The following is a 12136-nucleotide window of genomic DNA, read 5'->3' on the forward strand; positions in this document are numbered from 1 at the left end:
GTACGCAAATCACAGCTCCGCCAACGCACTGTCCTTTCATAACATGTGTACGTGATACTACCGTCATCTGCCTATGTGCTTATCGCTATCCTATTACTTTTGTTACCTAAGTGTACATTATTTACAAAAGTGGAGTGTTATGAGTTTCGAAGAAATAATGCAACTTGACGCCATTTTAGGTATAATTTTAATATTGCAGCAGAGGTAAGTATGTGTCTGTGATTATCCTTGACTTTCAACTCAAATAATGCAGCCTGGCACTATTTCTATCCATAATTTTAATATGATACCAGAGGTATATATGTTGTGTGTGTGTGTGTGTGTGTGTGTGTGTGTGTGTGAAATTGTAACTAAATGTTGCGGAAATAACGCAGATCTTTGAGCATTGCACCATTTTACTCATCATTTTAATACTATGCTCTGCTTGGCTGTAGAGGAATGGAACTGCGTATCGGGCTACAAACCACAACTGGGCTACTTGCACCATTCTGTATTTTTTAATTATCTCAGTAACGCAGTTGGGGTGGTTCTCCCATTTTGGATTTTATTTGGCTGGAGATAGGAGAGGGGATGGGAAGGTGGAGTGGTGCTTGTCTTCCTGACACTATATATTCAATGAAATTGAACCTTCCCTTGCATGTAGGTAACCTGCGCTAACATTTGCACTTTTTGCGGTCATTCTGACTTTAACAAAAATGGCTCTGAGCACTATGGGACTTAACTGCTGTGGTTATCAGTCCCCTAGAACTTAGAACTACTTAAACCTAACTAACCTAAGGACATCACACACATCCATGCCCGAGGCAGGATTCGAACCTGCGACCGTAGCAGTCCCACGGTTCCGGACTGCGCGCCTAGAACCGCGAGACCACCGCGGCCGGCCTGACTTTAACCTCATGGTCTCTTCGCGAGATATACGTAGGAGGGAGCAATACACTGCTTGACTCTTCGGTGAAGGTATGTTCTCGAAACTTCAAGAAAACCCCGTACCGAGCTACTGATCGTCTCTCCTGCAAAGTTTTCCACTGGAGTTTATCTATCATCTCCGTAACGCTTTCGCGATTACTAAATGAAGTGCAAACTATGCTGGAACGGATAAATGTACTACTAATACTATTGTTTGTGAGTTAGCTGCTTTTCATCAGCAACTTACGTCAGCTGCTGGTGTGTTCCAGGTGTGTGCAGCGGCTGAGCACCCTGCTCGGCCCCATCCTGCTGGGGCAGTTCCTTTCAGACATCCTCACCATCAGCATCACCGCGTTCGTTGCTACAGCTGCGGTTAGTACCACTCGTTTACAACCAGTCCATAGCACACCTGACTCTGTACACCTCCCTCTCCCCCCCCCCCAAAAAAAAAAAATCCCGTTCACAAAAGAAGTATCCTAGTTCTCTAAAGTACGCGTGCGTGATGACCCTCGACATAGAGGTAACAGGTTCGAATACTAAAGATGAAATAAATTTTCATTGCGAGTATTTCGCCAGCAGCGAGGAGAGATGTAGGCGTACAGTTCCTCATTACTAGACCTCACATGCATACCCCGAATTAAATGCCTAAATTGCAAACCTCTCGGCAATGCATTTTGGAGTTACGTCATGAGACACTATTCGTGGTGATCCGTTCATCGTATGGATACATTAAGGTCGGCGAATCCCGTGATGTTATGCGAAGGGAGAATGCTACGTGCCAGCACGAGGTTCCACCCACTCCCTTCCCTCTCTCTTCGTCGTCAACAACGCAAGCAGAAGCCAAACTATAAACGCGCTCTCACTACGGACAACCACATTCAAGAGTACATCATATACACAGATGTCTTAATTTGCCAAGAAATTATGTCATTGGGCTTGAATAACATATTTATAATTAGATAGTGGAATCAGCCCCTATCGGATCTATCAACCAATAATGTCATACAATTTTAACTGAAAGCATCGCTACACAATGGGGCCATCCTAGAACCATAGTGGCAAACTTTTCGTGAGGCATGTTCAGAGAGGCAAACATTACCCAGATATTTCGGCAAAATCTTCTAGCCCATATCTCAAAGGGGAAGTGCGTGACTTTCAACGCTCAGAACCGGACGAATTTGTGTCTAGAATACAATTCGCTCACTCCAAAAACATTCGCATGTAAAACGCAGCTGTTGTCTGCTAGTGGTTTTCGACGGTGGCATGTTGTACTTTCACTGGCAAGTAGTTACCCTGGCTGTGTGAATAGTATCATTGCAGTAAGACGTCATCTTCTGGAGTGTTCGGTTCTGGGTTACATTGTAAAGAGTGTACAACGGCATTATGAGGCGAATTAATCCCACTAATATAGTCAAAATGTTAGAGGCAAAGTTGTGACGTGCTCAGTATGGAAACGTAATAATAGTGGAGGATATGGAGTTCGTGAATATGTCATACAGCGTAATAATTCACAAATACAATGAAGATTACGCAGCAGTACATGACAATTTGCTGGGCAGATGGAGTGGTGTGAAAGACAGGAAGGACCCCAACAGAAGATGGCTCACCCCCCAGTACAAGACTTTCATCTACAGAGTAGCAGTAGCCTTCAAGTGGTCTCTCCACCGAAAATGTCGAAGGCCAGTATATTATAAGATGTTGATGACAACATACCGGCAAACACTAATGAAGACTATTACGATGGTAACTTCAACTCCTACAGCAGACTTGTGAAGCGCTATAAGTGCATTCAAAGTAAATCAAATTCTAAGGAGTTATTAGATCAGCGGGAAAGTGCTCCTGTAGGAGCACGAAACAGTTGAATATGTTTCTCCTTAAAACAGTGAGAGAAAAGTGGGAGACTTCCCAGCTCCTTCAATCCACATTCCGCCTCCTTCACCAAAAATTTTGTATGCGAACATAGTTGCGCTCTTTTAACACAGAACATTCTAAATCATTTTACCCAGTCTCTCTCTTTTAGTTAAGCCTTCGTCTCGCTCTCAGTGCTACTGTCTATATGTCCCTCCCTCCCACTGTCTCTTTTTCCTCCCATTGGTTTACATTATATCTCACTGTCACTGTCTACTCTCTCAATTACACTGTCTTTTCTTGTCTTTCTGTCTCATTGCCACTGCTTCCAACATACCCTGGCAGCTGAAAAATTCTAGGGAGTCCAACTTGTTCTTTCCCCTATACCCAGGTGTTTAAAATTTCCGTCCATAATGCGCCGTCCCCCATACCTAGGTGTTAAAGTTCGAGGGGCTGCGAGGGTCCAGCCCCTCAAGCCTATGTATGATCTCCACTCCTCTGTATTTTTCATTTCCGTCACCTCTCTCTTTTTATCCAACTGCTTCTATCTTCATCCAGCTCTCTTTCTCTTTCGCCGCCATTTTCCATCTCCCAGAAACACTGCCCCTCTCTTTTTCTCTCTCACTGCCACTCTCTCTTCCACTATCACTATCTCACTGCTTCTCTCTTTCAGCACAAAAAAGCGCGAAATTGTTTACAAGCCACAATTTTTTTGTGAGGAAGGCGGAATGAGGATTGAGGCAGCTGGTTCCCCACATTTCTGTCAGAGTCTTTTAAAGAAGAACTTCTTCGCTTTTTTTGTGCCCCGACAGGAGCCTGTTCCCACTGGTTTCCTTCTTTTGTCTTCTATAGCAAGATGTGCTACTTATATGAAACGATTTCTATACGACAGTAATGTGAGGGAGTTTATTTATATACTTCGACACATTTACATACTTTGTCACATACAAACAACAAAAAAGTACGCATAATATAAGCTTAAGCAAAATTGTTTGCATTGGGCCTATATTTTCTGTGGATACATTTCTCATTGATCGCAATTCATTGAAACGCCCGGCTTATGATTTGTATCGTAAAACAGTAAAAATGTTATTAGGATTATTTTACTGAATTCGCAGTCTTTCCAGTTTTACACAATTTTAAGTTCTTTGCTGGCATGTTAAAACCCTTTTCAGCACATTTTTGTTACTGCAGTACCACTTTGGCCATATCTGTATAGGCGTGAAGTATCCTCTACACAGAGACAGCGCATCGTAAAGTTTTATTGGTAAAAAAGAAATGCTAACTGTAAACATAGTCCCGTGACCACAGTACCCATGCGATCACCCTAGAACCCTCGTCATGTGTTTACCACGCCAGTTACAGCTATATTTACTCCTCAAAGCGGTATTACGTGCATATTTGACGTGCATAAGTATGGTAACTACGAAGCGATGGGTCTCGGTATCGGATAATGATCCCAAAATAAGTTTCAAGATTCTCCTGGAACATCCTGTCATGAGCGTATGACAAAAATTTCGGAGATTTACCATGAATATAAATTACATAAGTGGCCATCCACACAATTCCTTCGATTGGTGCCCAAAAATAACGGTTTTTCGGGAGTATCTTGACAATGCATACAGATTTTGGACAATGGGAAAATTGAGTTTCTAGATGAATATCTAACGAACATACAGGTAAAATTTGAGCAGTTTGCTGCGATTAGTTATTTAGATAATTACGGTCCACGCTGCAAAAATGGCTAAAAGAAATTTTTTGCAGTTTTCTGCATAAGTACGGTACGTTTATACTTCTGGATCTCGGAAAAGGATAATGAAATCGAAAAATGTTTCGAACTTCCCCGATAATATTATGTTAAGGACATATGGTAAAAATTTCGACGATCTGACATAAATACAAATTGTAGAAGTGGCCGTACCCACATTTGGTGCTTTTCGTTCCGAAAATAAAGGTTTTTCTGGGTTTCTTGAGAAACTGCTCGTGAATAAATTGTGCTCTTATAAGCGCCTAAGGTCCACTCTAGATCACACCTAATGCAAAAGAACCAACTGGTTTGCTCAATTTGCATGCGCTGAAGGAAGTGAGTAATGTTCAAATTTTGATCCTGTGCTTACGATAGTTACAGTATATCCGTCCTTTATGTAGTTACATAAATGGCCGCTAGGCCAAGGACTGTCCAGAACACTTGAATCCTCATGTCTACGATCAATAGAACCCGAGATACGACCCCCTGAAACATTGAATTTGCGCTTGTGGCTTTTTTAAACAAATAGGTACCTTCCACTGTTTATGTCACTAGCAAAAGAAGAGATTATGTTCTATCGGTATTTTTTTCTTCACGTTACAAAGTTACCCTCTTAGACCTTTGATAGGTGATGTCTCTCACGTGTAAGACGCATAGTTTTGCATGTGAATGGCTCATACGACTGTCTTTGAGACCAGCGATATGTATTCTAAGCACATTTTCGTGCGGTTCTGTGTCTTCGAGATCATGCACTTCCTTTGTCAGAAAAAGGTAGGCGAACTGAGCAGCCATACAGCCGACTGTCACAACAGGGGACGAAAGTACGAACAGAAAACAAATCTAGTAAACAAAAGCTTTAAAGACGCTTGGCCCAGTTTTGGATTAATGAAGAGACGCAGGCGTAGAAAGGCATGATAGGAATCATCAGTAGTCGATGAAAAGTGAAGTACAGACTTTCTGTTGTAAACCAGAAGATTTGTCTGGAAGACGTTCAACTGATAACTAAGATACGATGTTATGGAGTACCTACGCAAATATGTGTTTAAGCTGATGATTTCTTGAACATCAGGACCCAGTACGTTATACTGGATGCCACATCTTCAGCAGAGATGGAAGCCATGTTCACAGCACACTCGATGTATCAGATACGGTCAACAGCAGGTGATGATTGCTCGTCGAATGTTCTGTTGTCTGTATTTGCTGTACAGAACGAGGCGGAGCAGTGGTTAGCACACTGTACTCGCATTCCGGAGGACGACGATTCAAATTGACGTCTGGCCATACTGATTTAGGTTTTCAGTGATTTTCCTATATCACCCCAGCCAAATTCCGGGATGGTTCTTTTCAAAGGGTACTGCCGATTTCCTTCCCCATCCTTCAAACAATCCGAGTTTGTGCTCCGTCTCTTATGATTTTGATGTCAACGAGACGTTAAAGCCTAATCTTCCTTTCTTTTACATTTACTGTAGCTGTTTGATGATAAAGAGATTCAGAATGACTTCGGACTTGATGCGATGAATACCAGCTCTCTTTAAATGTAAAAGAACTGCAAGATAATATTTATAAAAAGACAGAGAACCTTTGTTATGTAATTACAGGCTCAGTGGAAAACTACGTTGTTTACACATATAGAAGTAACACTTTTTAGGAGTATTCTGAAAAGTGCAAATCGTCTGCAAATAAAAGCGCATGCTAGACGCTAAACCAATGCTAAAGTATGTGGAGTTCCTAGCGAGTGCACGTAACAGCAAACACCTAATGAATCCAGAGACGCATTACTAGAAACGTAAGAGGTCGGTGTACCCCATTCGAGATCGAACTAAATAGTTCGGAGAATCTTTTGAAGAAAGGTGGTTTTCTTTTTACCAAAGCTACGAGAACGTCGAGATTCTATCGTCAGTGGAATAATATGAAATGTCTTTGTAGTAGTTAAAAAACATCAATCCTGTTCACAACAAGCGTCTCGACAAATTTAACACACAAGAACAGCTCCAGAAACTGACATTCTGTGTAAAATATTTTACTTACGATATTACCAGCGCTAAACACCTGACAGCGTTATGTGGGAAAAACGGACACGTCCGAGCAGCACTCGAGGACTGAGGGTTCCGTACAAACTTATTTATGTATCTATACAGTTCATCAGTTCCGGGAGTCGAGGATCTCGGCGATTTTTGCCTGATATTGACATTGATTTTAACAAGACATCGGTTTCAGAAATTCCAAGACTATTTATCCGTCGATACCAGGCAGCGACTTTCAATTAAAATGTCCTCCCCTGTACGGGAATTACATAATGTCTGTGGGAGTGCAGTTTGTGTCGACGAAACATGAAAGTTCGGGTCTAGTCGTGAGTCATGCACAGATAGCCGAAGCTGTTAAGGCAATCACTCAAGTAAAGCGGGAAAACCGAGTTCGACCGTTCGCCCGGCACAAATTTCCATTGTCGTCATTCCCTTATACAGCTGACAGTTGTTCATATTCGCAACTGGAAATAGATTTCATATACTTATTGTTAGGAGAATGTTTTAGTTTCAAGTCTGTAGTCGGATACCAATCAACAAAAGAAATACTCTTGTCATGTGATATAATTATAAATTAAAGATTTTCTGATTTTTTTCTCTTTACTTATACTGTGAAACATTTCTTCTTGCCACATTTCATGATTCTACGTCAAGAGGAAGTGCCCTATAGCTTTCAACGACTGAGTCTGCAAGTGTCAAAATATATGACATGAATGGCCGTATCTTTTGACTGCATTCACTTATAACTTTAATATTTACACATCACCAAGTGACTATAGACTTAATTGTGTGACGCACATTGCAATTTGATACGTCTAGCTGATCATGAGAAGGGTCTTAATAGACGGAGGGACAAACAGACAGTCGGATAACAAATGACAAAAATTTTTTTTCGTGTGAAATAATTACAAATTAACAATTTGGGAATTTTGTCTTTACTTGTACTGTGAAACCTGTTATGAAAATATGTGACTTAAGTGGCAGTAGCTTTTGATTACATTGACTTAGGCGCTTGTATTCATTACACTGCGAAGCAACTGTACATCTTACTTATCACATAAATTTTTACTAAATATCTCTAAATGGCTTTGAACAGTCGGCAAAACAGACAGAGGCACAAAAGTGACCCTATATGCATTCTATTTTACTGACTATGTTAGGAACCCTAAAAGCCAAAGATAATAGAACTTAAAGTGCTGAAATATGATTTGGATGCAAGACAAATGAATTTATTGGGTGTTTCTCCCACAAAACCGTCATTTATATTTTTCTGTGGTAGCTGTTATTTTTACCAGACGTGCAAAAACTATTTGCAATGCTACATCTGTACGTATTACTAAATTAAAGTCTTCAGCCAACTTTATATGAAGGCTAAACTCTGGAACTACTGTAAGAATTTTGATACTGTTTTCACTAATGATAAACCGATCCACGAGGAAGGTTTGTGTATGTAATTGATTACCGCTACGGCAGACAATTCGTTTTAATGCTGATACTTTGTGTTACCCAGTGAAGCCGGGGCCGGTGGCTAGTCCCATACTAAGTGAAGCACCACTTACAAAACCTACACATAATAAGCCTGTTGTCAGCTGGAGTGCTCAGGACACACTGGCGATGCAGAAAACTCTGTGCTAACTATAAGGAACAAAGGGAATAATAGTTGCAGCCAGCAGAGAGCGGAGAAGTCAGACTAAACAGCAGATAGATACAAATAAATCCTAAATATTACGTCATAAAACGAAATGATGATACAATAAGAGAGACGGAGTTTAAAAATAACATTGGCATGAAAGTAGTAAGTCAACACGTTAAAACTATACACGATATTTATTACATGTCAAGATGACGACGTCCAAAGTACACCAGCTATGAGGAAACCAGCACGGAAAGTCAGCTGCGGATGCTCTAAGTCACAGAAAAATTTGGACAAAATGATCAATACACAGTGTTTACGTTTATAGCGTACCACCAACCCACAACCTCGATTATTTAAAAAAATCGATATCCAGTTTATGTGATATGTGATTAGTTTACAAATGGGTTAATGTCTTAAACAGTTGACGTTAAGCAATAAAACCTTCTTGGCTGAAGACGCAAAAGTCTAGTATTTCATGCATCTCAATGTTCATGACGTCATATGTCCTGAACTATGGTGTCTTACAGTGATATGATTTTGCAGATACGTTCGTGGATGTTTGTGGATGGTGTCTACAAAATACGTTGCGAGTAGAATTAGTAGTAAAGAAGTAATAAATTCTAACGTCAGGCCTGGTGCTTAAGTATTGCTGCACGGACAGAGATATGTAGTAGCAAATTAAATTTTTTCCTTTCATTTATTGGTGTCAGCGAGAAAATGTTCGGAAAAGGTTTGCAATTAAATACAAAATTTCTTGAGAATCACCAGGTGAGCTCATTCTGAATATTATCTGGGTAATTAGCGCGCGGTGAGCTAAGCAGCTCCAAGACAGGTGCAACAGTTTCTAATTTAATACTTGACTTACTGTGTTAAATCTGTAACGTAAGATTATATCTCTTAAAGAGTATAACATGATAGTATGTTAAATTATTAAATTCAGGCAGTAATTATATGAAGTACTGACAAATTTTTGCTGCGCCTGGAGCTCGCTATATAGGCAACCTGCAATGGAGATTAACGGACGGGTATCATTTTACCGGTTAAGTAACATGGATTTTCTGAGGTAGTCAAGTACATTGCCTCTTAATATAATGAAAGGCTGAGCAATATTATAGTGGCTGTCCTGTAACACTGTGTAATGGGAACTGTTGTGTACACAGAAGACGGATTCGGAGTGGCTGTTCAAGTACGGGTCGTACCTGTCCGCAATATCGGAGCAGCTGCTACTCTACTGCTGGCTGGGCCACGATATCCTCACAGAGGTGAGTCTGCACACTGCTCCACAGCGCTTTATAATTTTACTAATACCACATTTTGAAAAAGAGGCCTCTCTACTGATCGTAAATCTCTCTGGTAACTTTCAATTATAAATTAATTTTTAGCAATGACTGCATGAAGCTGTACTGCGCTCTTTCTATTCATATTTATTATTTTTACTTTTAATCGCATAATTCTCTGGTATGATACTCCTTCACTTGTTTATGATTTACCTGACGATTTATTGTATCATTGTCTTCACATTTAATACGCTTCCATTGTACCCTACTGGCCATTAAAATTACTACACCACGAAGATGACGTACTACAGACGCGAATTTAACCGGCAGGAAGAAGATGCTGTGATATGCAAATCATTAGCTTTTCAGAGCACTCACACCAGTGGAGATGACAGGCATATTATCCGCATGGCTGTAACGGATCGTGCAGCTACGTCTCGATCCCTGAGTCAACACAGAGGGACGTTTGAAAAACAACAACCAGCTGCACGACAGTTCAACGACGTTTGCAGCAGCATGGACTATCAGCTCGGAGACCATGGCTGCGGTTACCCTTGACGCTGCATCACAGACAGGAGCGCCTGCGATGGTGTACGCAACGACGAACCTGGGTGCACGAATGGCAAAACGTAATTTTTTCGGATGAATCCAGGTTCTGTTTACAGCGTCATAAACGGAAGTTGTTCAGGCGCATTTATACATCTGAAAGATGATGTCTCTTCACATTTCGTTACAGTCACGTCAGAGTGGCGCTGGCAGCGCCGCTGTGAGGATACACATCAGGTTTGCTGGAACGGTCGTGAGCGTTTATTACCGTTGAAATTGGACGTGGTGAGTTGATGTTAGTGAAGAATACCTTCAAGTCGACAAAGACGCCATTACCAACATCTCCCTGAGTTTGAAATAGGTCGTGTAACAGGGCTACGAGTAGTTGATTATTCCTTCTGTGACACTGCAGAAAGTCTTGGCAGGAATGCAGTTAGTGTATGTGTTGACACGGGAATGTACTGTCGCAAGATGACCGGGCTCTGGACGGCCACGTGGCATTACCGAGAGGGAAGCAAATCGTATTTGGTGCATCGCTCTGTTGCATCGTACTGCTTCTGCAGCAGCAGTTTGAGCAGCATTTGGCAACAAAGTGACACAGCGAATTTTTAGAAATCGGTTACTTCAAGGACAGCTCCGAGTCAGACTCCCTGTAGCGTTCATACCACTGAACCCAAACCACCTCCACTTGCGACTTCAGTGGTGTAAAGCGAGAGCTAATTGCAGGGCAGAGTGGACGTCTGTTGTGTTATCTGATGAAAGCTGATTCTGCCTCGGTGCCAGTGATGGCCGTGTGTTGGTTAGAACGAGGCCAGTCAGGACCAGCAACCAACCTGTCTGCATGCTAGACACTCTGGACATGCACCTGGAGTTATGGTCAGGGGTGATATTTCGTATGATAGCACAAGCACTCTCGTGTTTATACCTCGCACCCTTTATTGTAAAGTTGTACGCCAGTCTAGTGATTCCATCTGCCAGTCATGAGCAGCATTTCAGGGCGTGTTTTCCAACAGGATAACGCTCGACTTCATACCGCATTTATAACCCAACATGCCCTATAGCGTCGGCATGTTGCCTTGACGTGACTTGTAACTCCTATACAATTTGTTCTAAGTATTAATTTGTATAACTTCACTTTAGAAGTTATTGCACTCAGTGCCTTATGGTACGTTTTGGCAAGCTGCACTTCCTTAAAAAAAAAAAAATTAGCTAGCACTCCTGGCGGGCCTGTGGTTCGTTTATGGTTTGTTTTAGCAAACTGCGAGTCTTGCACTTCCTAAAAAAATAATTAGCTAGCACTTCTGGAGGGCCTGCAGTTCTTTTTGTCCAGTAATACATGCTTAATGCTTCTCGATATATCACGACAGTGGCTCGCTCCAGCAACCCAAGTTGACCTACTTAAGCCGACAAGAAGACGATGGTATAATCGAAGCTAAAGTCGTCAACTTCTGAGCCATGACGTACACTACTGGCCATTAAAATTGCTACACCAAGAAGAAATGCAGATGATAAACGGGTATTCATTGGACAAATATATTATACTAGAACTGACATGTTGCAATTTAGGTGCATAGATCCTGAGAAATCAGTACCCAGAACAACCACCTCTGGCCGTAATAACGGCCTGGATACGCCTGGACATGGAGTCAAACAGAGCTTGGATAGCGTGTACAGGTACAGCTGCGCATGAAGCTTCGATACCGCAGTTCACCAAGAGTAGTGACTGGCATATTGTGACGAGCCAGTTGCTCGGCCACCATTGACCAGACGTTTTCAATTGGTGAGAGATCTGGAGAATGTGCTGGCCCGGGCACCAGTCGAACATTTTCTGTACCCAGAAAGGCCCGTACAGGACCTGCAACATGCGGTCGTGCATTTTACTGCAGAAATGTAGGGTTTCGCAGGGATCTAATGAAGAGTAGAGCCAAGGGTCGTAACACATCTGAAATGTAACTTGCACCGTTCAAAGTTCCGTCAATGCGAACAAGAGGTGACTACGACGTGTAACCAATGGCACCCATACCATCACGCCGGGTGATACGACAGTATGGCGATGACGAATACACGCTTCCAATGTGCGTTCACCGCAATGTCGCTAAACACTAATGCGACCATCATGATGCTATAAACAGAACCTGTATTCATCCGAAAA

The 12136-nt window shown here is 41.8% G+C and overlaps 1 protein-coding gene across 1 annotated transcript in view; it reads left to right on the plus strand.

Moving 5' to 3' along the window:
* The window catches only part of LOC126260705 (uncharacterized), a 42894-nt gene extending 33345 nt beyond the window's left edge, over window positions 1-9549 (plus strand). The window contains exons 4-6 of the mRNA XM_049958041.1: window positions 1176-1278; window positions 9322-9423; window positions 9544-9549. Coding sequence (XP_049813998.1) covers window positions 1176-1278; window positions 9322-9423; window positions 9544-9549 — 211 coding nt within the window. The remainder of the gene's footprint in view (window positions 1-1175; window positions 1279-9321; window positions 9424-9543) is intronic.
* The last annotated feature ends 2587 nt before the right edge of the window (window positions 9550-12136 follow it).

The sequence above is a fragment of the Schistocerca nitens genome, chromosome 5 (genome assembly GCF_023898315.1).
Source record: "Schistocerca nitens isolate TAMUIC-IGC-003100 chromosome 5, iqSchNite1.1, whole genome shotgun sequence".
NCBI classification, from domain to species: Eukaryota; Metazoa; Arthropoda; class Insecta; order Orthoptera; family Acrididae; genus Schistocerca; species Schistocerca nitens.